Raw genomic sequence first — 27106 nt, 5'->3', positions numbered from 1 at the left:
ACTTAGGGTCCTGCAATAGCCTCCCCAGACACTAGTGCAGGAGAGTCTGTAAGGGCAACATACAAAAGTGCCTACAGGTTGGAAGCTGTTAACCATATACAGCCACCACAAGCATAAGATCTAACAGTTAGATTGGTACACAAAAAGAGTCCCGCTACAAGCGAAAGAAACTGTTTCAAATAAACACCCAGAAAAGTAGACCCTTGTGACAATCTGCAGTAGAGGCTTTTCAGTATTAGAAGCAATAGGAAGAAAAGAGCTAGCTTACAGGCAACTACAACAGACTGAGCATAGTAACGAATTTGAAGTCTCATTGACATTATCAGCAACCTCCCCCCCCCCCCCCCCCCAGCGCTGCTTTGTGTTGCAAAGACAATAACTTTGTCTAAGTGTCAGGCAGTCGGCCAGGATCTAAAAAGGGAACGGCTGCTTTGTATAGCAAAGACAGTAACTTTGTCTAAGTGTCAGGCAGTCGGCCAGGATCTAAAAAGGGAACCAATTGCAGCTAGCCAGGATCTAAAAAGGGAACCAATTGCAGCTAGGAACAACTCAGTATTACATTCCCTCCCAGTGGAGCTATTTCCGTTACAGCAGGTTAAGGGCAAACTTACCAACCAATATCCCGGGCAACGCAGTGTACACTTAGGAGGACTTGATACATTTTTAATTTATAAACTTGTAGCTTCTGGCCAGTAAGCGTTAGAATAGTTAACATACATAAAGATTGATTAATAGACTGTTATCCATTGTTGTTGCTATTTGATTATAGTAGATAAGATAAACTGTGCTTTTATCGTATTGCATGCAATAACCTTTAAGTTCGCAGGAGCAGCGTTAGACTGATCGTAGCCAGGAGGCTAAGTTCCTGTATAACAAAAACTCGATTCAGTGCTTAGTTTGGTTTGAGTTGATATTGCAAATGTAACTGTTATTGTAAATGCCATTATAATAGAACTTGTACTTTATGCAACATGAATGCAATTTGATAGGATATAACTTCTTTTGTTGCAATAAAATACCCATTACTTTTCTCCCAAACCGTTTCATACTTACCTCTTTACCTCTCTGTACAAAGAACGAACCTACAACACCATTCTTAAGCATTCCCAGCATTTGGGGGGGTATCACAATTGCCGTCACTAAGCACAGGATACAGAGCCCAAAGTGAAGAGCATAAGTGAAGGGTCACTAGAAAGATTACAATGTCACAGGAGCAAAGAGCAATGGGGGATTCGGCTGGAGCGAGTGGAAGTGGTATCCCGCAAATCAACCCCATAACCCTTCCTTATTACTTCGGTGCTCCCTGGCTGCCTACTTTTAGTGGAGATAGATATGGAGGCGAAGGGAGTAACCTAATGGAATTTCGAAATAAAATAAGATTGATGTTTAGATTATACCCATTAAACGAACGTCAACAAGTGGAAATCCTTATTGGCCAGCTAAAAGGGGCGGCCCTACAGGAAGTGACATCATGGCCAGCAGAGGAAAGACGTAACGCAGACCAGATCTTCCAGTGATTGGCCGCCACTTTCGAAACCCGGACACTTTCAGAACTTAAGACGTTGTTCTATGGTTGTAAACAATTTCCGGGGGAGACGTTAAGAGACTACGCTCTAAGTTTACAAGAGGCAATTCATCGAGGGCTCTAACGGAGAAGGCATAAAGACCCAACTGAAATTGTTAAGAATGCAGATGCCAGAACACTCTTTTCTGGATTTCAAAGAAATGGCTATAAAAATAGTGGGATCCCAAAGTGGACCCGAATTAAGTTTTCCGGAGATGTTAGAGTATCAGGGAAGTCAAAATAGGGCAAGAACAAGATATATGGGAGAAGGAAATTCGATGAACAGGAAAGATTCCGCCAAACAGAGTGTCCAGACACCATCTGCCGATCATTTTGAAATCTTACAGAACCAATTGAAAGAATTAACAGTAGGGATGGCCGAAATATGCCAAGAAGTTCGGACTCTAAAGAGAAACAAATATTCTAATTCCCAATCATCGAGAGGGAGGAATGACAGGGAACAAAATTCAGATGAGTGGTGGACTCCTCCTAGGAGAACAGGCCAGCGAGCTACAGATCAATTCGATGCTCAGGGACGTCCTATTTGCCATCGTTGCCAGCAGCTAGGACATATTGAGAGAAATTGTCCTCAGGAAGAGGATTTAAACTCCCAGGCCCTGAGGAGAGAGAGCGAACCTCGGGGGGAACAATAATGGCAGACCCTATCCTGGAGGAATCGTGGCCACGTTATGTGGGAAAATGCCCAATGCTCACCATTGATATTAACGGGATTAAAACAAGTGCTGTGATCGACACTGGATCTCAAATTACGACGATACAATCCACATTATTCCAGCAAAATTGGGCCGAAGATCAAATAGTCTTGCCCCCACCCACCTGGCTACAATTATTAGCCAGTAATGGCTTGGGAATTAATTGTCTCGGATATTGGGAGGCGGATAGTAAAATAGGGAACAGTTCGTTACCCCCATCAAGGATGCTTGATTACCTACACCAAAGACAGCTCCTATTATTTTGGGCATCAACGTTCTTCAGAGGTGCCCAGAAGAATGGATCACCGCTTTAAGGAAAGAGTTGACCCAAGTTGTTATAACGGAACAGCGGGTCTTGAAGAAGACCATCAAGGCACTTCAGGGGCATCAGCGTGTGATGAATGCGGAAGGTGAGATGGGATGGATCCAGATCACCAATGGCAAGGCCATAAAAGTGCCGCCAAATTCTGAAATTCTTATTTGGGGAAAAGGACCCAGCGGACCTGGGGGAAGAAAATATGAAGCCATAATAGAAACCTGTTTGACGATGAACAAGGGGGAAGTAGTAGTCGCTCACGCCGTCATCACAGTGGATCAAGGATGAGTGCCTATCAGAATATTAAATCCACATAATCGAACAGTGAAGCTATACCGATATCAGCCTGTGGCCAGACTGGTATGGACTACTTTTCAGGATGTCTATAGTCTGGGAATCAACACCAGAAAGGTTCCAGGAAAGTCGGAAGACGCAGCATCCGAGACACTGCCGTGGTGGAAAGAGGTACATATCGGGGGAGAGGACACGTCACAAGCTCAGAGAGAAGGAGCTTTGAAGGTGGTGAAGGAGAATGGCGAAGCCTTTAGTAAGCATCCGGCAGACTTTGGAGCAGTAACCAACATACAGCATCGAATTGTGACTGGTGATGTACCGCCCATTAAAGAGAGACACCTTCCCCTGGCACCCGCGCTATACCAACCCGTTCAGCAGATGTTAGAGGAAATGAAAGCTGCAGGGGTGATATGGGAGAGTCATAGCCCTTGGGCAGCGCCCATGGTGCTGGTGAAGAAAAAAAAAGGCCAACTGAGACTTTGTGTTGACTACCGGAAACTCAGTCATATCACCCATCGAGATGCTTATCCATTACCTCGTATAGAGGAGTCCCTAGCGTTCCTGAAGTCAGCACAATATTTTTCCACATTGGACCTAACCAGTGGATACTGGCAAATTCAGATGACCCCCGAGGATCAGGAGAAGACTGCCTTCACGACCCTAATGGGTTTACACAAATTCAACTGGATGCCATTCGGGTTGTGCAATGCTCCCGCTACTTTCCAGAGGGTTATGGAGTATTGATTGGGACACCTTAATTTCGAGCTAGTGCTCTTGTATCTTGATGACATTATTATTTTCTCACGAACTTACGAGGAGCACTTAAAACATCTACAAGAAGTGTTCCAACGCCTTGCCAAATATGGGCTCAAGCTCAACCCAGCGAAGTGTCACCTTCTGAAACCGGAGGTTAAATACCTGGGGCATGTAGTGAGTTCCAAAGGAGTGACTCCTGATACCGAAAAGATTCAAGTGATTCAAGAATGGCCAGTCCCACGCACTATTAAGTATGTGAGGCGGTTCTTGGGATTCATGGGATATTGTCGCCGATTCAGCAAAAACTTTGCTAAAATAGCCTGTCCTTTGCACGAACTTCTCAGGGGATTGCCGAAGTCAGGAAGGAATACGACTGCTGGAGTAGAGTGGACTGATCGGCAGCAAGAGGCCTTCTAGCAGTTGAGACAAGAACTGATGCAAGCCCCCATCCTGGCCTATCCCGATTATGGTCACCCATTCTCTTTGTACACCTACGCTAGTAGGCAAGGATTAGGTGCAGTACTTGCGCAAAAGCAGGACGGTGTGGATCAAGTTATAGCTTATGCCAGTCGAGGATTGAAAAAGACTGAAAGGAATGTTTCCAACTATAGCGCCTTCAAGCTAGAATTCTTAGCGTTGGTGTGGGCTGTAACTGAAAAATTTAAGGACTATTTGATGATGACATCTTTCACAGCCTGCACAGATTGTAATCCACTGGCCCATTTGCAGACAGCTCAATTGGGGGCGCTGGAGCAACGCTGGTATGCCCGCCTGGCCAACTTCCAATTCACGATCACCTACCAGGCTGGAAGGAGTAATGGCAACACGGATGCGTTATCCCGGCTACCCAGCAAGGAGGAACCGGAGTGGGAAGATCAATGGGAGACAACTGAAATTCCTGCGTTCATACGGGATGTTGTCCCAGAAAAAAAACGAGTCGTTTCTTCCAGCACTTATCTCGATTATGGAGCCATAGGTTTGGGGCCTGCCAGAGAGTGGCAAAGGTGGCAGGAAGAATCTCCCCTGATTCAACAACTAAGGATTATATTACGAATGGGAGTGGGTTGGAAAAAGAAAATGCTGCCTGAAGAATTAACCAAACTTTGGCGGCAGAGAGACAAACTGTGTGTACAAGATGGAATGATAATAAGACAGAGTGTCAATCCAAAAACTCATCTGCCCCAGAGTCAAATTCTGAATCCAAGAGAAAGAGCAGAGGAGTTGCTACGAGCCTATCATGACTGTTTGGGCCATTTTGGTCATCCGAAAACAGAAGCTACTCTTAGACAATGGTTCTATTGGGTCGACAGTTCAGGTCCACTAGAACTAGTGATGTTAGATCATGTAAAGTTAGAGAAAAGTCACATTGGATACGAATACGCACTCACCATCATGGATCATTATACCAGATTTGCTGTGGTATTACCAGTAAAGGACTTGTCAGCAAAAACTACCGCTGAAGTTTTCTGGAGAGCCTTCGTACGTCCTTATGGTTATCCAATGAAAATATTGACAGACCAAGGACCGGCATTTACTGCCAAACTTTTCCAAGAACTGTGCGCCCTGTATTGGTGTCAAAAACTACAGACGACCGCCTACCACCCACAAGGGAATGGTCTATGTGAACGAACCAACCAAACACTAATACATATGCTTAGGGCATTGTCCGTACAAGAATGACAGGAATGGCCTGTGATGCTAGTGGAACTGGTATATATTTACAACAATACCACACACAGCGCAACTGGATAAACACCGTATTACTTGCTATTCGGAAGAGCCGGACAGTTACCTGAGGATATTCGACTCCAAATACCACTCACTGAATGGCAAAAATCTGGTCCAATAACGAATTGGGTAACATTGCATCAACGCAGATTTGAAACAACGTGAGAAATCGTGAAACGACATGTCGAAGTTACCCATAAGAGACAGAAAGAGAATTACGATTTGTCAGCTTGTGCTGAACCATTAACCATAGGGGATCGAGTCCTAAAGAAAAATAACCAGAGACATAGTAAACTTGACCCTTGGTGGGAACCAACACCTTATGTTATCTTGGAATCGTCACGAACAGAGTTGGATATATACAAAATACGAAAAGAAGATGGGAGTCGTACTATGGTGGTCCATAGAAATCAACTGAAATTAAACTCTAACCAATCAAATACTGTTCAAGAGAGGGATGAGCATACTAGCAGAATGCCAATGGAATCAGATACTCAGAATTCTGATGAATTTATGAACATAGTGATGAGCACATATTGGCCAGTACTGTTATCCTCCAATCTTCCCAGAACTGTGACATTGGAAGAGAATGCTGCAGCAATTCCAATAGAAACAGAAGAAAAATAATGTCAGTTAAGACATTCTGAGAGAAGCACGAGAGGAATGTTACCACATAGATATCGTGAATAGAGTTAATTGTTGTAACTGTCATTGGTTGATCAAACTATACAGTAGAATGTTATAAAGTAATGTTTGCTTAACTTGTTAAAATGGCGAAATGCGTGAGAACATACATGATTTAAGTGAGGAGGGATGTGGTACCCCAAAAGTAGGGGAACCAACCAGTGGGGCACAAGAACGCTGTTAGAATGTTTAGTATAAATGTCCTTAACCTATGCTCGTACATATATGCTTGACTAGTGTAAGGAAAATAGATTGGAAACTGAGATGGTTTAAATATGCCTGCCTGAACCGTCCCCTGAATAAGGGAAAAACTTGGTTCTGTCCAGTTGGAACACCATGAGAACTATGGGGGGGTACGCGGACAGGACGTTACAAAGGGCAGGTGATAGGGAGGAAAATGCCCTGCTTAGACATTGATGAGTGTGGAGGGGCACCGCATGAGTGAAAGTGTGCCCATTAAGAAGAGCACGAGGGAGGAGGACTGCCTTTAAAAGGGCACGGTACGCTGACAAGTGGGCAGTTGTTCTGGAGTGTGGGGGAGCTGATTGATACGCGGCAGAGTGGGTGTACCTGTAAGAGACGGGACGCGTCCGGGAGGTGTCCGCCGGCAGTTGGAAGGCAAGAGGAGGCTTTATCAGCATCTGGGAGGTGTCCGGGTTGCGAGAGGATGCAGCCAGAGTCGACGGGAAGTCCAGTCAGACGGAGGCGTGGTCCAGGCGGGGACTCGGAGGCTGACATCCACGGGAGGCGGAGTGAGCCGAGACTCTTCAGAGGCAGTAGCGGACCCTGCAGATACAGAAAGAGAATTTGGGCTTGATGCAGCGGGGGTAAGAGGCTTAGTCGCCTGAAAGTTCCCGCAACCAGTACCCACTCACAGTTGGCCCACCACTAACAGACAGCTCACAACTGCTAAACTTAGGGTCCTCCAATAGCCTCCCCAGACACTAGTGCAGGAGAGTCTGTAAGGGCAACATATAAAAGTGCCTACAGGTTGGAAGTTGTTAGCCATATACAGCCACCACAAGCATAAGAGCTAACAGTTAGATTGGTAGACAAAAAGAGTCCCGCTACAAGCGAAAGAAACTGTTTCAAATAAACCCTCAGAAAAGTAGACCCTTGTGACAATCTGCAGTAGAGGCTCTTCAGTATTAGAAGCAATAGGAGGAAAAGAGCTAGCTTACAGGCTGCTACAACAGACTGAGCATAATAACAAGTTTGAAGTCTCATTGACATTATCAGCAACCTCCCCCTCCAGGGCTGCTTTGTGTTGCAAAGACAGTAACTTTGTCTAAGTGTCAGGCAGTTGGCCAGGATCTAAAAAGGGAACCAATTGCAGCTAGCCAGGATCTAAAAAGGGAACCAATTGCAGCTAGCCAGGATCTAAAAAGGGAACCAATTGCAGCTAGCCAGGATATAAAAAGGGAACCAATTGCAGCTAGGAACAACTCAGTATTACATTCCCTCCCAGTGGAGCTATCTCTGTTACAGCAGGTTAAGGACAAACTTACCAACCAATATCCCGGGCAACGCAGTGTACACTTAGGAGGACTTGATACATTATTAATTTATAAACTTGTAGCTTCTGGCCAGTAAGCGTTAGAATAGTTAACATACATAATGATTGATTAATAGACTGATATCCATTGTTGTTGCTATTTGATTATAGTAGATAAGATAAACTATGCTTTTATCGTATTGCATGCAATAACCTTTAAGTTCGCAGGAGCAGCGTTAGACTGATCGTAGCCAGGAGGCTAAGTTCCTGTATAATAAAAACTCGATTCAGTGCTTCGTTTGGTTTGAGTTGACATTGCAAATGTAATTGTTATTGTAAATGCCATTATAATTGAACTTGTACTTTATGCAACATGAATGCAATTTGATAGGATATAACTTCTTTTGTTGCAATAAAATACCCATTACTTTTCTCCCAAACCATTTCATACTTACCTCTTTACCTCTCTGTACAAAGAAAGAACCTACAGCACCATTCTTAAGCATTCCCAGCATTTGGAGGGTATCACATTTGTAAAGTATTGATGGTCGATGGCCATCCCTACTGTGTTCTTCTCAGTCTGGCTGTAGCTTGTGCATTGAGAACTAGTGATACAAGGGACTAAGGGCCTGATTCAGCTTGGACCGTAGTTGCTAATATGCACGCAATCGTCCGATTGTTGCACTCTGCGCAATCAGGACTGTGATCGCAGAGGCCATGCAGACCCATCGCAGAGTGATTGACAGGATGTGCCGATTGTGAGTGGTGATGGGGGGGTATAGGGGAAACGCAAGCGTTCCAGTGTGTTCGCACACCATTTCAGGGGCGTGCATAAATTATCCACTGCAAAACCATACGCAGTGTGAGGTATCATAGCGTGCTTGGCTGTTAGCAATTTCTGAGTTAGGTCAGGGCTTGTGCAAGTGTGCCTATGGATCCGATGGTACTCGATTGTACCGATGGTTTTAAGACTCAGTGCTGGAACCCATTTGATATTACACAGCAGAAGTAGAAACCCATTAGCAGGCACAGGTTCCCCAGCTGGAATATGGAATATATCCTTTTTAATAACTTTTGCAATTTTTACAGCTTTCCTTTTGCAATAGTTTTCTTCTCAATCTTTTTCTCGATAGGTGATGCTCCCACACTGCTTAAACTTTCATTTAATGACTGCAAAGCTTATTCAGTCCTGCATGTTGCCTGAATCATTCGCCCTGAATCGCGTCATCATGGCCCCGCCCCTGCTACACAGTGTCGGTAATCTCCGCATTGTTAGCAGTGGGGGGGGCAAACAATTAGAAGCAAATTTATGATTTGATTTGTTTAGTAACAAACATACATTTTATTTATTTTTATATTTTTTTTGTCATGTTTGCAGCCCTGTAGCATGAACACCATGTATTACTGAGGGCTAAAATTTTACATATGAAAGTTACTTTATGCTGTCTATCATCCTACCAAATTTCATGAAATCTGAGTCGGTCGGGTTGGAAGCTGTGATGATTTGGCTTGGAATGACCTGATGGGCTCCGGAGGTGGTGAAACGTGTAGAGAGTGTGTCCTTACTGAGAGATGCTCTAACTGTAATCTGGACCACTACTATTGCTGAATTTGGGACTGGTGCAATTATACACTAATGTAATCGACCACCCATTGGGATATGGCTTATGCTGGTACTAGAGAAAGTCCATGAATGCAAATACAATAGGCTTATAAGTGTCCCATTTGGAATCTAGGCATAAAGTGTGGATCCAATGAGGGATTGAGTTATCAAGCAGACTTGAATATGCATGCATCCCGACGCTACGTATTAGGGATATGTGGAGGGTTAGAGTTAGGGGTTAGAGTTAGGCACTATGGGTAGGGATAGGCTTGCGGGGGGTGAGGGTTAGGCTGCTGTGGTGAGGATTAGGTTTAGGCTGCAGGAGGGGAGGGTTCGGTTTAGGCTGTGGGGGGAGGTTTAGTGTTAGGATACTTACCTCCAGGTGTCGGCATTATCACCTAGTCGGGAGTCCGGCATCTGGATCCTGAGCGCTGGCAACTCGCACCCAAATCATAACCATACTTGCCCAATTCCCTCGTTGACAGGGATACTCCCTGAAATAGTAGCAATCTCCCTGTCTCCCTGAAGAGTCTAGCAATCTCCCTGATTGTGCTGTACCCCTATTATGAAGCTGTAATATAAAAAATATATATATATATATACATTCAAATGGGATCATTAGTATAATTTCCCTGCATTGGTTATAAGGCACAATGATCCCTATGGCTACATGCATTTCTTTGAAAAGTATTAGTGTGTTTTCATTAACAAATAGATCTTACATGCTTTTGGGCTCATTTACATTTGGATATAAGTAAATTTTTAAAAAGTAGGCAAGCATGCCCTTAATGTCTTCTAAGAATAAGTGCAGTTTTTTTGTGCCAATTTTTTTGTTATAATACAATATATTTGTATTTATATTTTGTTTTTGTTTTATATTTGTGTTTTTTAATTAATATTATAACTGACTAGCACCACAATTCTGTTTTCCATTATCTAATTGGGGTAATTGAGTTATCCCTATTTTCTTCTGGAGGCTGCGGTCATTTATTTTATTATAATATTTAATAGAATAGAATACTTTTTTATGTTTGCCCATCTTATATCTTATACCTGTATATTGGTAGTTAATAATAGCGTATAGAGTGTCTATATGGTTTGCACCTGTTTAATTTGGGGGGGTTTTTTCCCCTTAGCTTTCCTTCTATCAGTCACACTCAGAGTGGCAGACATAACACAAACAACAATTTCAATGCACTTTTCACAAGTGTTAGAGGCCCTCAAAAAGTTGTTTGAATACATATATATCCTTCCCAGCCAGGAGTAACAGTAGTATGATCTCAAAGATATTTTATAGGCTCACAGTCTAAAGTCTTGGGAGTTATAGATTGCACGTGTGTTGAAACTACCTCAGCACAGGGCAGAGGTGTATAGAAACTGACATCGCTACCACTCTCTGAAATTGTAGGTGGTATGTGATGCTAGCAGCAAACGTGTATAATGAGTGTTGTATATAGCTAGCTATCCTGAGTCATATTGTGACATATATATCGTCAGGCACTCATCCCTTTAGTCTACTGTAACTTAGATTTTCAATGAATGGCTTCTGGGCATTTTCATGCAAACATAGTTTATGAAAGAAGGCTTGTTTGCAATGCTTCACATGTGATACTTGCTGTATGTGTACTCAGCCTCAAATTCCAATTGTGTGCCTCTTCAGGTGACTCAGAATATGGTTTCTTAACATACTGTAAATATACTGAGGCTGTCACAGGTTTTTTTTTTACCAATTTAGTGGATTCACTTATGCCAATATGGAGTTGTGCTGCTGGAGTACAAAATGTGAGTGTAATGACTGATGACTCCTGCAAGGGATTTGAGATGTGTTGCTTGAAGGCCTGCAGGTTGCAGCCTTCTGCCATGCCTCTATATATGGTGTGCTGGGGTTGTTATGTAGAATCATGTTCATCTAGCAAGGTCTAGTTCACAGGTGGACTGTGGATTTGCCTAAAGGATTACCAGAAGGAGAGTCATTGAAAAGCCACATCTGAATGAACAGATGGAATGACAGAAACAAACTCGGTCAAAACACTGGCGATAATCGGGAAGCAATATACTGATCACAGAGGAACTCTAACCAGGAACACTGAAGCACAGTTAGTAAATCTAATACTATGGGCACAGAGCTGTTTTGTATAATAAAAGCAATTAAAATATCAGCCACCAGATAACCTTTAAGAAACTGGAAGAATCACGTACCCTCTATTATAGCGCACGGCCTGCCAGGTGAAGGAAAACTCCAACATCAGAAATGGGAGTCGTTCCCTAGCAGTAATGAGCATTTGTCCTGATAAGAGATCTTTGGATGCCAAATTCCATAGTCCTTGGGTGAACTTGAGACCAGGGGTGAAGCTAGACTTTCTGTCACATGGGTCAATGATTAGGAAAGAAACAAGATCGTGCAATGGTGCACTGGTCGTATCAATATATGACATAACATTTATTGTCTCATATAATATTATTTAGTTTCCTAAAAATATGAAATAATCTAAATTCACAGGTGAAATAGTCATTTAGTTCACTTTGAGTAAATTTGTATCGGGGACTGTTCAATAGGAAAACCAGAGAAAAAGCCCAATCTCAAGTATCCGTTTCTAATCTGATAGAATCCAATTAGTTTCTCTGTTCTACTTTAAAGCCTGCAAAATTTGTATGCACTTTATTAACTATAGGTAGGAAATAAAGTGCATACAAATTATCTCTTGAATATATTCAGATCTGGCTTTTTTCTCGGTATGGAGAAGCAATATATTCTACCATGATACATCCTGGTATCAGATTGATAGCACAATCCCAGTCATGAAAAGTTGGTAATATTTCCACACTCACCTTGCAGAAGTCATCGGCAAAGTCTGAATACTGAAGGGGCTTTGGAATTTTTAGAGATTCAGAGGACTTGGGTAGGCAAGAGAACATTCAAACATTTTAGAAAAACGGAGTAATGGCAAGGATCTCAAACAAGTCTTTGTGCAAAAGTCCAATCAATATTTAGAGAGTGCTGTATCAACCTTAGCAGATGCAATATAAAAGGATTAACAGATATTGGGATGACCAAAAAGGAGAAATTGTCTTTATGAAGTGCTCCAATCTGCATAACTGAGATGCAGGATATTGAATTGTGGTCTGATATCAATAGCCGTAAAATAGATGAGAATCTTAAGAGCCTGGGTTTGAATAGCCAGTTTAGTGACCACAGTAGCAGAACTAAAATTACCAATGGCACCAGAGTACAGAAAGGAGTAAAGGTAACTGTATCAGTGGGGTGATAGATAGGCTTTCCCATAAGGCTTTTGAATTTCCTGAATGCTTGGTTCAGGTTCCAAGCAAGTCTTTCCGATCATCACAATAGAGATTGTTCTTGAACCACCTTTCACATTCTTCTGGTGACAGACAAGAATGCCCCAATTGCATGGTTTCTTTAGTGGACACTACTGGAGTTTTAAAGAGGGATGAGAAATAAAAAGATGACTCCAGAATTCAACTACAATCTATTAGAATCCAACCAGATGCAAATTATACTAGCTCTACAGAGCTTTTTACAGCATCTGGATTTGCTTCAAATCACTTTGGACAATCAAACCTCTCTGCTTCTCCTTTACCAGCTCCTCTAGCTGCTGCTTAATATGATGGGGAGGCCAAGGCCTGCTGGTGTTGTCCAAAGTGATTTGAAGCACATCCAGATGCTGTAAAAGCCTCTGTAGAGCTAGTATAATTTGCATCTGGTTGGCTTTTTACTTCTCTAGTGGAGCATTCACAAAACTATAAGAACACTGCTTACTTTAAATTTTTCTGGTTTCATAATTTTCACATGAACATTTTCTATATTTCAATGTTTTGTAAATGTTATGGTGCATACACATGGTCAGATCTGTCAGATGAACAATTGAAGATTTTTACCAACGATATCGTTATCTGACATGTGGGAACACGCATCATTCATCATTGCAGGCCCACATGTCAGATTTTCTTTCAGGTATGCGCGCAGCATCCATTCAGCTACTCCAGGGTCCGGCACCGCCACACAGCTGCGGCAGTGGGGGTCCCCAACCTCCCGATTTGACCACCTGCGGGCCACTTCGGCCCACGGGTGGAACAGCAGGACAGTACTGTGTCGCTGGAATCAGGATGTTGGGGAGGGGTGCGCCCTCTATGGGGTGGCGTCCCTGTTCGACCGCAATGGTCGAACAGCCCAAGAGCAGGCCCTGGGCCTCACCACTTGATATTCCAACACGTTTCATGCAACTGCAGGCGCTTCACACCGTTTGGAGGGTGTCTGATGTCATCGGCGAGCACCACGGCAATACATCATCTCCGTTGCCGCTGATCCTTGCTCAGAAGAAGACGGCCAGTGAAGAGAGAGGGTAAGTCAGGGCAAGTGTTTAGTTACAACTAAAGCCAGCCTTGGCTCAACAGACTGTGGTGTGATCATTTGCACCGGAGAAGGACCACAATTTCATTTTCTCCAACAAATATTGCCCAGATAGGGCTATAAGCATTACTCTTATGGAGTTTTTAATATGTTTTTTTAATAAGTTTTCATTTTACACTTGTCTCTTAAATTTTATGCTTGCTCCTTATTCTTATCAAGCGCTCGGTTATTTGGTTTTCATATTGCTGGCCATCACTATGCTGCTCTGAAGAAATTAATGGGAAAGCAGTGTATGCATACAAATGCATCACTTATCTCTCAGCTTTTCATTTAGTCCAGCAGATGTATAAGACACATCAAACTGCAAAGTTTTCTTCTTCAGTATACATCAAGAACATTTATTGTCCCACCCTCACCCCAAATTTACTTTTTAATCTCTTGTTAAGATCATACCTACAACAGTAAGTTTACTATGATCACTTGGAAATGATTTTGCCAATGCACCTCTTTCTCACATTTTGCAGTGTATTATTGTTGGACATTAGTGTGTATTAGTTTGTATAAAAAGGTGAGGTGCACTGCTATAGGGATCTATGATCCTGGAGCTAGCTACAGGTCAGGGCACTGTGTAAGTGGTCAGTGTAATAAAACAGCCCAGCATGCACAAGGCACTTTAGCACAAATGTGTCAACAAACCTGTTATGAATAAATTTAGTACCCATTTTTATGGCCCTAATTCCCATTATAATCCATCCCTGAAATACGAAGCCGGATGTGTGCAATGTGTGAGTCGTGATCCCATGTGGGGTTGCAGAATTTGGCATTCGGGTTCCCTGATTATGAAATATTTTGTACATTCTATTGGGAATCGACTCTTTTAGGATCTCAGGACAATGGTACACTGACACTGCACCCCTAGCAAGAAAAATGTAAGCACCACTTACAGTAAATTATGCCTAGTTATGCTGATATAATCATAAGGAAGTTATAGGTAACAGCTGGAAAGGATGGGGCTGGGTATGGCATTTTGTCGATGGAAAGCTATACATTAATATAAGAATAATTATTCAGCTATCTTTGACATTCCCACAGAATCCTCTGCAGCTAAACTCCTTACCCTCACCTCTTCATTTGGTCTCGCCCAATGGACCTCCTCACCCTCCCATGTGAGTGGGCACTCACTTGACCTGGTCTTTACGCACCGTTGTGATATTTCTGATTACTCCAATTGCCCATTCCCCCTCTCTGACCATCACCTTCTCTCTTTTAACCTATCCCTCTCTCCTTGCCCTCCTCTAACTCCTAAGGCTACCATTACTAAGCGTAATATTGAGGCTATTGACACTGTTGCTTTTTCCTCCCTGCTGGACTCTCTTCTCTCCCCTATCATTTCTCTCTCCTGTCCTGAACAAGCTACTTCCCTGTACAATTCCTCCCTTGCTTCTGCTCTTGATTCCGTTGCTCCAGCAATAACCACTCACCCTCGCAGATCCACACCACAACCCTGGCATTCCAAATGCACCAGATACCTACAAAAGTGTTCAAGAATTGCGGAGCGTCAGTGGAGAAAGTCACGCTCTAAGGCTGACTTCCTCCATTTCAAATTTATTCTCTCCTCCTACAGTGCTTCCCTGTCTCTCTCCAAACAAACATATTTCAAGAACCTCATCTCCTCCCAGTCCTCAAACCCCCGGCGTCTCTTTGCCACTTTCAACTCCCTACTCTGCCCTTCCCCTCCTCGCCTTCCCTCCTCGCTCTCTGCCCTCGACTTTGCCACCTACTTTACATCTAAAATTGACTCCATACGTGAGGACATCATATCCCATCAGACCCTTAGCACTCCTCTCCCTCCTTGCCCTTACCACCCCTCCCCTTCTGTCTCACCAACTCTGACATCCTTCTCCCCTGCTTCTGGAGAGGAAGTCTTGGCCCTCATCCGGTCCTCCCCTCCTTCCACCTCCCCTCTTGACCCTATCCCTTCCCGTCTCCTCTCCCACTTGTCTCCTTCTGCCTGTTCCCATCTGGCTCACCTCCTTAATCTTTCCCTATCATCTGGCACTGTCCCTTCTGCATTCAAACATGCTCTTGTCTCCCCCATTCTTAAAAAACCTACCCTTGATCCTAACATACTTTCAAACTATCGACCCATCTCTCTTCTCCCTTTTGCTTCCAAACTCCTTGAGCGTATTGTCTACAACCGCCTTACCACCTTTCTTTCCTCCCACTCCCTCCTTGACTCATTTCAATCTGGCTTCCGATCTCTCCACTCCACGGAAACTGCCCTCACGAAAGTCAGCAACGACCTCCTTGCTGCCAAATCCAAGGGTCACTACTCTCTGCTCATTCTCCTTGACCTCTCTGCTGCATTTGACACTGTAGACCACCCTCTCCTCCTGCAAATCCTTTACTCTCTCGGTTTACGTGAAACTGCCCTCTCCTGGCTTTCCTCCTACCTCTCTGATCGTTCCTTCGCTGTGTCCTCTCATGACTCCTCTTCCCCTCCACTTCCACTAAAGGTAGGAGTTCCCCAAGGTTCTGTTCTTGGACCTCTCCTTTTCTCCCTATATACATCCTCTTTAGGTGAACTCATTAACTCCTTTGACCTCCAATATCATCTCTATGCAGATGATACTCAAATTTACCTTTCCACCCCTGAGCTCACCCCTGAGCTCCTTACCCGTATCTCCAACTGTCTCTCTGCTGTCTCTTCGTGGATGTCCCAGCGCTTTCTTAAACTTAACATGTCTAAGACTGAGCTGATCATCTTCCCACCCTCTTCCACTACATCACTTTCCACAATTTCGTTATCTATTGATGGCACAACTATCTCCTCTAGCCCCAAAGTGCGCTGTCTTGGAGTTATCCTAGACTCCTCCCTCTCCTTTAAACCGCACATTCAGCACATCTCGCAGTCCTGCCGTTTTCACCTAAAAAATATCTCCAGGATTAGACCCTTCCTCACCCAGGATGCCACTAAAACCCTCATCCACTCACTGGTCATATCCAGATTGGACTACTGTAACCTTCTCCTAGCTGGCCTCCCAGTCTCTCACCTCTCTCCACTACAATCTGTTCTCAATGCTGCTGCTCGGCTCATCTTCCTCTCCAGACGTTCTATATCTGCTTCCCCTCTCCTTCAAGCCCTACACTGGCTCCCCTTCCCCTTCAGATGCCAATTCAAGGTTCTTACATTCACCTACAAAGCCCTCACCAAATCCTCTCCCGCATACATTTCTGACCTTCTCTCCCTTCACACTCCCACCCGCCCACTTCGCTCAACTAATGCATGCCGCCTCTCTTGCCAACTGATTACTTCCTCCCACTCCCGCATCCGAGATTTTGCCCGTGCTGCTCCCTACCTTTGGAATGCTCTCCCTCTCCCTATCAGACTCTCCACCTCTCTACAAATCTTCAAACGGGCTCTCAAGACCCACTACTTCATCAAGGCCTTCCAGCACTCCTCCTAACCCACCTCATGCTCTTTCCTTCCTATCTTCCCCTTCTGTGTCACGCCTGTCTGTCTGCCCCTCCCCTTAGAATGTAAGCTCTCATGAGCAGGGACCTCTTCCCTCATGTGCTTCTCTTTACATTTTCTTCTACTCTCTACTCCCCATTAGGGCACCTAACACGGGACCGCCAACTCCCGGCAGCTTATTGTGAGTGCTTTAATCACTATTTCAGCAATGTATATAAGTTGTGTCCCTGTCCTGCACTGTAATGTACTGTAAGTTACTTGTTTCTTGTTCACTTATTAGTTCTATGTACTATGTAAGGCGCTGCGGAACACTTGTGGCGCCATATAAATTAAGGATAATAATAATAATAATAATCTCTATTGCAGTAATACATTGCTCCTGCTCTAATCATGTGGCTCCCTCTGCTGGTGGTGGTGGGCTTGATCCTCCTGTACAGATGGTACAGACAGAGTCAGATACTGGAGAATCTCACAGATAAATATGTCTTCATCACTGGATGTGACACTGGCTTTGGGAACCTGCTGGCGAGGAACCTGGACAGACGTGGAATGAGGGTTCTGGCTGCTTGTCTGATGGAGCAAGGGGCTGAGAATCTAAAGAAGGAAACTTCAAGCCGATTACAGACAGTCATTTTAGATGTTACTGACAGCCAGAGCGTTAGTTCTGCTGCCAAGTGGGTATCTACTATTGTTGGCGACAAAGGTCAGATTTGAATTATCTCTTTCAGCTTGCAAAAAAAGTCAGAACATTTTTGACTAACTTTGTGTTATTCAGATGTTAAATGTTTTTATTTGATAAATTATAAAAGAAAATATGTAAATTATTTTTTGATAATGGTCTAAAAACACTAAGAGCCCCATTTATCAAGGATCGCTTTTGCAATGCGATCAGGGCATGCCAGTAACGCCCCTGATCGCACTGCAAAATGCGATCCAATTGGCTGGATGTATTACCCGGGACATGCAGGGAGACGGGCTCCGACAGGAGCCCATCCCTGCGATGTCTCCGGAGGGCAGTCGGGGCTGCTGCGCATGAGCAGTCCCGCGGACTGCACATGAGAGGCTCTCATTGCCGGCGGAGGGTTCCGTGAGGTAAGTTGCCATAGAATACAGCGGCTAACGCTATCTTCAGATGGCGTTAGCTGCTGGGGACAATATCGGGAATGCTTTGCATTCCCGATATTGATGCATTTGGCAGCATCGCATCCCCCATAGAAACCTGTGGGGGAGGCGGCTGCCAGCGGCAATGGAGGAATCACAGCAGGTATCGGAGATACCTGCTGCGGTCCCTCCTTCATACATACGGGGGATACTTAGTATTTGAGGTAAACCCCCGAAAACGTGTGTTTTCAGGGATTTTACCTCAAATATTGAATGATAAATGGGCCCCTAAACCTCTAGAGAAATTTTGGCTCATGGACCTAGGGTCCTTCTAATATACTGAAAAAAACATGGAACAGAGAAGCAGTTTACAGAACCTACCTATCTTGTGTACTGACATGTCCTAATGATGCTTACTAAGCACACCCATGTACATTCATAAATTGGCATAACATGTAGACATGGGAACCATTGTATATGCTGGCTGTATATATTATGTTTATATTTTTTTTAATGTGTTGAAAATCAGTTGAACCTATCCCTAAACTCCCGATAGCAGTATTTTTTTTATTAATTGGATATCTGTTTCTAGTTTATTTGGCTAATGGTAACATTTTCTTCTCTGCAGGACTCTGGGGCCTAGTAAACAATGCAGGAATTAGTATCCCATCTTGCAACAATGAGTGGTTGAAAAAAGATGATTTTTTAAAAGTCCTCAAGGTAAACCTATTGGGGGTTATTGATGTGTCGGTTAATCTCTTACCATTGATCCGGAAGGCTCGAGGACGAGTGGTCAACGTAGCCAGTATTGCAGGAAGATTAACTATATGCTCTGGAGGATACTGCATGTCTAAGTATGGTATAGAGTCCTTTTCGGACAGTCTAAGGTTAGTGTCTCTGGTTCCTGTGATGTATCTCTAAAGTCTTCTGTCCCTATATGCCCTGTTTATGCTCAAGAAGTTGCACAGGAACAAAGAACTATAATATGAGGCATACGTGTTAATTCATGAAATTAAAAATGTAAAAAAATGTTAACGGTTAGAGCAACAAACAACATACAAAAAATGGTTGTAAGTAATTGCAAAGTATATACAGTATAGTGTAGTAAGATAGTCTGCACTTAGAAGTTGCTGGCAGCACCTTAGTGGATTTGCCTTGATACAATTGCAACAGATGTGATGTGTCTGCTGGTATAAGCATATAGAGTATTAAATATGTCACATATGCAGTACACTGGTATGACCAAAAATACAGATGGATAGAGTAATTGAATTTTGAATGGTAGTTATCTTGTCACAGTAAATACCACATATCCAGTACACTTGAATGTGCCTCAGTTTCCTTGCAATGTCTGATGCATATTTACCTACTCCTCAGGTAGTCCCCGGGCTCCGGAAGAGTGGGTGGTCCTCCTGCCCACTCCCAAAAGCACCCTGGGTATATGATATCACAGACCCACATATATCTCATGTACTTACAGTTGTAGCTATATTCTACCCTTGTATGATGATTGGCCAATTTTTATGTAGAGGCTTGGAACTCTAGCTCCGTCAGCCCCATTGTTAAGCTGGCCCTGATGGTAAGAATTCTGACTTTTATTTGCTACCTTTAGATCTGCTGACCAGTGGCGTCAGTGGCAAACGCAGGATTTCTAGAGGGGGGGTTCCAAATGCTTGATTTTAGAGTGAGTGTGGCCAGTCCATGAAGAGGGCAGAATTAGTACTTTAGCTTTAATATGCGTATACAATGTGTATTGTGTGTCATAATTCCAGCATATACAGGATCACAGTAAGTCATTTGATGCAGCAGTCGGGCCATCCTGCCTGAGCTGAATATTTTTAGTTTAGATATGGGCACCATTCCAGAGAATGGGAGCAAGACCGGGAGCCTGGAGGAGCAGCAGAAGAACCTTGCACTGCCCTGGACATACTGTATATGTACATAATGGGCTCTATAGCAGTGCATCTCTAACAGTGCATGCTTTCCAGATCTCCTAGTTGGTGTACAGGTTATTTATTACTGGCTGTTACATGTTAAAAGATCCACAGGTGGTGCTAATTATTTCATTTGTGATACTGAGAAGAACATGCAGCACTAGTAAAATTCTATTATATTACTATTTCAACTGTGGTCATGTGTGTGCTGGGGAGGGGGGTTTCCAGGCAGACAGAAACCCCCGCTGCATTTGCCTATGGGCGTAACTTCATCCCATTTGCCCAGAGGCAAGATAGATGTTGTCCCGCCCTTGTCCCATGCTGACTCTTCAACTTTGTAAAACAAATCCTTGACATCACTTTGAAAATTTGTTGTATTCTTTGACTCAGTACTCCCCATACAGTTACAGCCCATTTCCTGCTAACCTGTTACAGCTCAGTTCAACCATTGATGCAGATCCATGCGATTTTGGACTGCTAATCTGACGCATGCGCAGAGCGATATCTCAGAAAATGACACATGTGCAGTAGTGTAAAAATCGCCCATTCCTTTTGCAATATTTGTGATGCCAGACAATACGGAGAGCATTTTAGTGACGCTAGACAATACTCAGAGCATTTTTAAGGACTACCATACAATACTGATAGCAATTTAGTGACTGCCATTGACCACTGAAAGCATTTTTGTGACCGCCAGACAATATGGAGAGCATTGTAGTGACCACCATATAATGCAGAGAACATCACAGCAACCACCATATAATGCAGAGGATGTCACAGTGACTGCTAAATATTGCAGAAAGCATCAGTGACCGCCATATAATACAGAGAGCATTGCAGTGCCCACCATATAGTAGAGACCATCAGTGTCCACCATATGCAGAGAGCGTTGCAGTGCCCACCATATAATTTAGAAAGCATTGCAGTACCCACCATATAATGCAGAGTGTTGCAGTGCCGGCCATATAATGCAAAGTGTTGCAGTGCCTGCCATATAATACAGTGTTGCAGTGCCCGCCATATAATGCAGAGTGTTGCAGTGCCCGCCATATAATGCAGAGTGTTGCAGTGCCCGCCGTATAAAGCAGAGTGTTGCAGTGCCTTCCATGTAATGAAGGGATGTGAATGGACAAATATTCTCTGTAAAGCACTGTGGAATATGTGTGCGCTATATATATTACTGGTAATAAATAAATAAAAGAAATATTCAGGCCATAGGGAAGTTTATAGAGAGGACAGAAATGATCTGATGATATATGTATCAGTGGCAATTGATGTATAATGACTACTTAAGTAGTCCCTAGTTCACAATTAAGGCATATTTATAGAAATATAGTGCCCGTGACATCTATCTAAGATTCAATATATGTATTTTACACAATTTAGTAAAAATTCGCCAGCTTGTTACTAAGCAGCAAGGCAAATGCTTTGAGGTTCTGCCAGCAATTTCTAAATGTGGACTATCTCACTATACTATATATAGATTATTACTCGCAACCATTTATTATGTTGTTCTAACCTTTATTTGAATGACTTTTTAATAAAAATGTGGTTTTCTTTCATAAATCTACCCAAGTGTGACCCATATTAGAGTTATTTTCCTTTTTCTCCTCCTCTGTGTAACATGTGTACATCAGCTCTAAAGAGCACCACCAACCGTTAATGCATTGCAAATGCATACAGTACATTTGACTTTGAGGTTGGTTCTCTCTCCTGTCTTACCCCTAATGTTAAGAAGACCTGTGCTGAATCTTTCTTGGCTTTCCTGGCATAGAAACGTTGCACATCATGGAGGATAACAAATCATTTACCCGTAATGAGGACACTGTTAGACAACATGAGTTCATTATGCATGGCAAAACAATGGCATGAATCGTGATGAAGGCCAACCATCAAGGACAAATTCTGAGACCTGAAAATGGCATTTGTCGTGCTGGTGCTTCATGTTGATAAAGGTGATTCTTTGAATCACTTCTAAGAGACACTGATCATGGTCCTCCATGGTAGAACCCCAAGCAAGTATATCATCTATGATGATCTCACAAGGGTAACCCTCAAAGAGATGTTCCATGCAACACTGAAAAGTGTCACTACCAGCGCATATGCCATATGGCATTTTTTGGAATACATATCTACCTACTATAGTCATGAATGTAGTGAGAATGGACTATTCCTTGTCCATAGCTATTTGACAGAATAATCACGTAGCATCCAAAGTAATGAAAACCTTGACATTGGGCATGTCAGAAATCAATTGCTTCATAGTTTTCGGATGGTAATGTGGTTTCATGAGTGCCTTGTTCAAGTGCCCTGGATCAAAGCAGATGTCCACAGACTTATCCTTAACAGCAGCCACCATGGCAGTTACCCACTGTGTAGCTTCCTCCACAGGGTCAATTAAAGTGCAGTCATGTGGTTGAGTTCTGCAATCACTTTGTCCTTCACGGCTAGTAGCATCCATTTGGAGCACATACTGTGACTGATTCATATAGGTGCATGTGGTTATATGTAGTTTTCCAATGGTATTACTGTCTCACATGTCAGCAAATATTTTGATTTCTGGACTGTCTTGCTGAATGAGTTGCAAGTCTGCCTCGATGTGATCAGACAAAGCAAACCAAGAGGCAGCCTGACATCAATGTCCACTATGTGAAAGTCCAACTGAAGAATTGTAGTGTTGTTGGTAGCCACACCCACAGCCTTGATCACCTGACCACAATAAGCATTAAGATTGACTGCGTTAGTTCAGTCTACTTGTGTCTTTTGATTTGTGCAGTGAAGTAGGTCCTCTGGCATAACATTACGCTTTGCTTCAGTGTCAATATTAATTCTGATGGCATTACAGGTCTCCTAGCCATTAATGGAGGTAAATATTTCACCTTTCTCAGTTCTGAGGTCAACACTTTCACATTGGAACCCCATGACTGGTATGGTATCTGTGCAGACTATATAAGATTTATTCTGTGTTGCCAGCTATTTGGCCACGGTGCGTGGATCTACAGTATCTGTCATCATTACTGGGTTTAACATTTAGGTCTCTGTTTAGTAAACATAAAAACTTTTTATTTTCTCAAGAATTATAGCAGGTGAAAATACTTTCCTTTCTCACTATTTATAGAGTAGAAAACCTCAGTGAATTTGCAGATTTCACTTAATTTTCACCGTACTGTACATAAGTCTGAAACCATGTAGAAACAACAAAACAACTGAGCTGCTGACAAACGTGTATTTGCTCTCCAGCTGCATAATCAACATGACCATCAGAGGGAGCTTCTGGGGCAAGAACTGGTTGGCCAAAGAATACTTCCACTAACCATGTTACACACATCTACAGAGAACATTTCCTAAGCGCAAAACAGTGCAGATACAGCTGTGGGCCTGCTGTGCTCCTCACTCAGTTATACAACTTGCTAGATTACCTGTATAAAAATATATACAAAAGAGACAAAAGAAATTCATAAAGAAGGTCGCTCCAATGCTCTGACCATGCTACACACAACACGGCATAGCCCAACATGAGCTCAACTTTTACTACATGCAAATGCATTTTGACAGCCCAGTTACAACCATTCAGCAACATGGAGATGTTCCGAGTTCCATACAGCTTTGTATTGTACTTGTGTCCACTCAGCTCCAGCCTATGCACAGTGCAAAATCTAACTTGTGTTCAACTTTGCATCCATCCCAATTAAGGAGTTTAAAATGTTACATTTTGATTAAATATCTGAAAATATATTTTGTTTAATGGAAATTGTAGAAAGTTGCATATATGCTTATTTATATATGTATGATTGACTTAATTGTTAATGTTTGTCTATAGGGCCAAATGTAATAGGGTGCGGAATTAGAAAGTCCTGAGATTTCGGTGAGTTAGCAGATACATTTAAAGCGGGAATGTAGGCAAAACCAACCGGGTTTATCTTACTAAACATTGCCACTTTAAATGTAACTGCTAACTCAGTGAAATCTCAGGATTTACATAATCCCCCACCCTACTACCATTGGCACATCTGTAATGTTTGTCTTCATGAAACATAATTTTAACTATACTTTGTTACATGTATATTTTTCAGGCGTGAGATGCGACCATTTCATGTGAAGGTATGCATTGTGGAGCCTGGGTTTTTTAACTCACAAATAACAAGCAAAGAATTGATACAAAGGGATATGACTAGGGTCTGGGAAAGCGTATCAGAAGAAGTCAAACAAAGTTATGGACAAGAATATTATAACAAATGTGAGTATACAAACAAATCGTCTCTCTGCGTTGCACTCACTGCATCTAATTTGGGCAATTACCCCTTACTTTTCTCTGTGGCATGGAGGTTTGTGGAACAAGATGGACGCATATGAGCAAGAGCAGAGGTTCCTATTGATAAAGGCAGGAGTTTGGTAGAGTGACGGCATTTCTAGCACAGAATGCACAGAAATAAGATTTCATTTTGCAGAACAAGATTAGTACAGTGAAGTAAAGAGGTGGAGAGAATGCATTATTTGGGGCGTTCCTCACAGTATATGTGGAAGGGAATGGCTCAGAGCAGTGTGGAGAAAGCTGAGGAGCAGTGGCGTCACAAGGGGGGTGCAGGCCGCACCCGGGTGCCTCCCGCCGAGGGGTGACACCAAGGTGCAGACTGACACTCGCCCACAGTGACAGGAGCCGGGTGCTGCACTGTAGTATTAATTGCAGCACCCGGCTCCTGACACTGTGAGGGAGCCGGCACTGCAACTCAAGCAGTGAGCACCCCTGGCACCCCCCCTCTCATCCCCAGTAATATTAATAATGGGACCACGGGGCATCGGGCCACGCCCCTGTCCTTCAAGGCCACGCTCTTCTCACGAGGCCACACCCCTTTTCCAGAGGGGGGGGTGCGCTCAAAATGTCCCTCCCCGCACCAGGTGACACCGCGGGGAGGGGTGCCAATACTGAGGAGCAAGGCACCATTGTGAGAAATGTCAAGTCACCATTGTGAGAGCACAGTAAGCAGGGTAAACAAGGGTTGCAGGGGGTAATGCAAGAGAAGCATGCAATACAGTAAGAAAGGTGCGCATTCAGAACACAGCCTAGGTGCAGATTTAGCATGTTCTATAACGGGTGGGATACCTTTTTTCTGCCTAGGGACATTTTGATATACATAACATTATTCGCAGGCCTGGTGCAGACATCACATGGGGCTGGCTACAATCGCCGGTAATTACAGCAGTGCCCGGAGCATTCTGAGGATGCTCCGGGGAGCTGTAAGGGCAGCTGTGGCGTCCTAAGCACACTCCAAGCAGCACTGCTGCATATATTCTGGCTGCAGGGTGACATTATAGGCACCCTGCTAGCTAGATGAGACTAGCAGAAAAAAGCTCTGAGGGCCAGACCAAATCATTTCGCGGGCCTAATACGGCCCCCAGGCCTGAGGTTCCCCATCCCTGTTCTATAACCTTTCATTATGCAGCACAGTGACATCACACAGCCTATGTCTATTCATCATTTATTGGCTGTGATTGCTTGCAGCAGCTCAGTATCAAACTGCACAGTATAACAGATTAATAGTATAGGCTCAGTCAATGTATGATGAGAGCAAATGGGCTGTGTGTCATTGTGCTATCAGCCGCTATGCTGTAGTGTCCAAGTTGACACTGTAACCGTTACATTGCCCAATCCTTGTCTGCATTGATTTGCTACTTGTAGTCTGCTATGTTAGAAAATTGGGGACATCCGCATTGGCTGTGAAGCCCACACTTAGATATGAGACGCACAGACCATTGTAAGAAATGTCAGGGACAGTTGGCCGGCTATTAGTTTTGCAGAAATTGTTCCCAATGGCAAGTGCCGGATTGTCAGTAACTTACCACTTTGGGATGGAGCCATTGGCTCATCACCAATATTTGAATCCACCTTGGTTTTCAGTTTGTGCAGCAAGTCTAATATGATGTTAAATGCAGTAATCTGCTGTTGGTGACCCAAATATTTAAAAGAATGAGGTGGTAACTTTGAATATTGTGCTTGGTAATCTTAATAATATTGGTTTAAACACCTACGAATCTTATGGCAACTACTGTGCATTAAGTGTTAATGTCCTATATGCTCATTAACAAACAGAAAAAATCCTACATTCACTCTGATATAATATGCCTGTTTTATGTTTTACATTTAGGTTTTTCCTCTGTTGATAGTTTGCAACAAAACTGTAACAAAAAGCTGTCCCTAGTCACAGACTGCATGGAGCATGCTCTGACTGCTGTTCATCCCTGGACACGTTACTCCGTAGGCTGGGATGCCAAACTCATCTTCGTACCTCTATCCTACTTACCTACAGTACTCTCGGACTTTATCCTAACCATTGGCCAGCCTAAACCAGCTCAGGTGGATTGACCTGTCTTCTGAAATTCTAATTGTTACAACATACTACAATATTTACTAATTAGATGCTGATTAGTGTGATACATTTTCCGAAAGCATGATAGCAAATATATCATATATAAAGCTAAAAAAAATGTTGGAGATTTTAGAGGTCTCTAATCAACTTACACTATATACGGAGTTCTGGGACATTTACTAATTGGTTATTATAAGTGGAAGGTGCATTTTAAAATATGTTTTGTGAACAACAATTTCTACTAGGAAAACATTTGGAAACAAACTAAAAAATTTACACTACCAAGTTGTTTATTCTCCTTATGGTAAATTAACTAAATGGTGCTTGCTCAGCAATTTCCCAGTGGTCTTGCATCTTGACAATTTATTGCGGTTAAAGCCACAGATAGTCCTCCACAAAACCATCAGTTTAGAAGACACCACAAAACACATCATGGTCCTGATTGGTTTACATGTAATCAAGACGAACAACCAGATTTATCAGGATATGTTTTTGAAAACTACCGTGAAACCCTAACCTCCCTCCCTGCAGCCTAACCCCAACCCTCTATCTAGTGCCTAAACCTAACTGTAAACCTCATACTTAACCACTGGGATGCCAGGCACTGGGATGGTGGTGCTGGCACGTGCAGTGCACCTATAAAAAAAAATAATAGACTGAAAATACCAGTGGTGCATGTGGTGGGAAGGGGAGGGGGTGGAGGCAGTTT

At 43.2% G+C, this 27106-nt stretch overlaps 1 protein-coding gene across 1 annotated transcript in view; it reads left to right on the top strand.

Annotated features, from left to right (window-relative positions):
- LOC148523543 (retinol dehydrogenase 7-like) overlaps positions 1-26757 on the top strand; it is a 45298-nt gene extending 18541 nt beyond the window's left edge. The window contains exons 3-6 of the mRNA XM_088473162.1: positions 17364-17700; positions 18727-18985; positions 24106-24269; positions 26176-26757. Of these exons, the coding sequence (XP_088329288.1) occupies positions 17388-17700; positions 18727-18985; positions 24106-24269; positions 26176-26393 (954 nt within the window). The 5' untranslated portion in view covers positions 17364-17387 and the 3' untranslated portion in view covers positions 26394-26757. The remainder of the gene's footprint in view (positions 1-17363; positions 17701-18726; positions 18986-24105; positions 24270-26175) is intronic.
- The last annotated feature ends 349 nt before the right edge of the window (positions 26758-27106 follow it).

Source organism: Taudactylus pleione, unplaced genomic scaffold (genome assembly GCF_031769625.1).
Source record: "Taudactylus pleione unplaced genomic scaffold, aTauple2 ptg000130l, whole genome shotgun sequence".
Taxonomy (NCBI): Eukaryota; Metazoa; Chordata; class Amphibia; order Anura; family Myobatrachidae; genus Taudactylus; species Taudactylus pleione.
The sequence above is the reverse complement of the archived record's forward strand: the minus strand, read 5'-3'. Positions and strand labels throughout refer to the sequence as shown.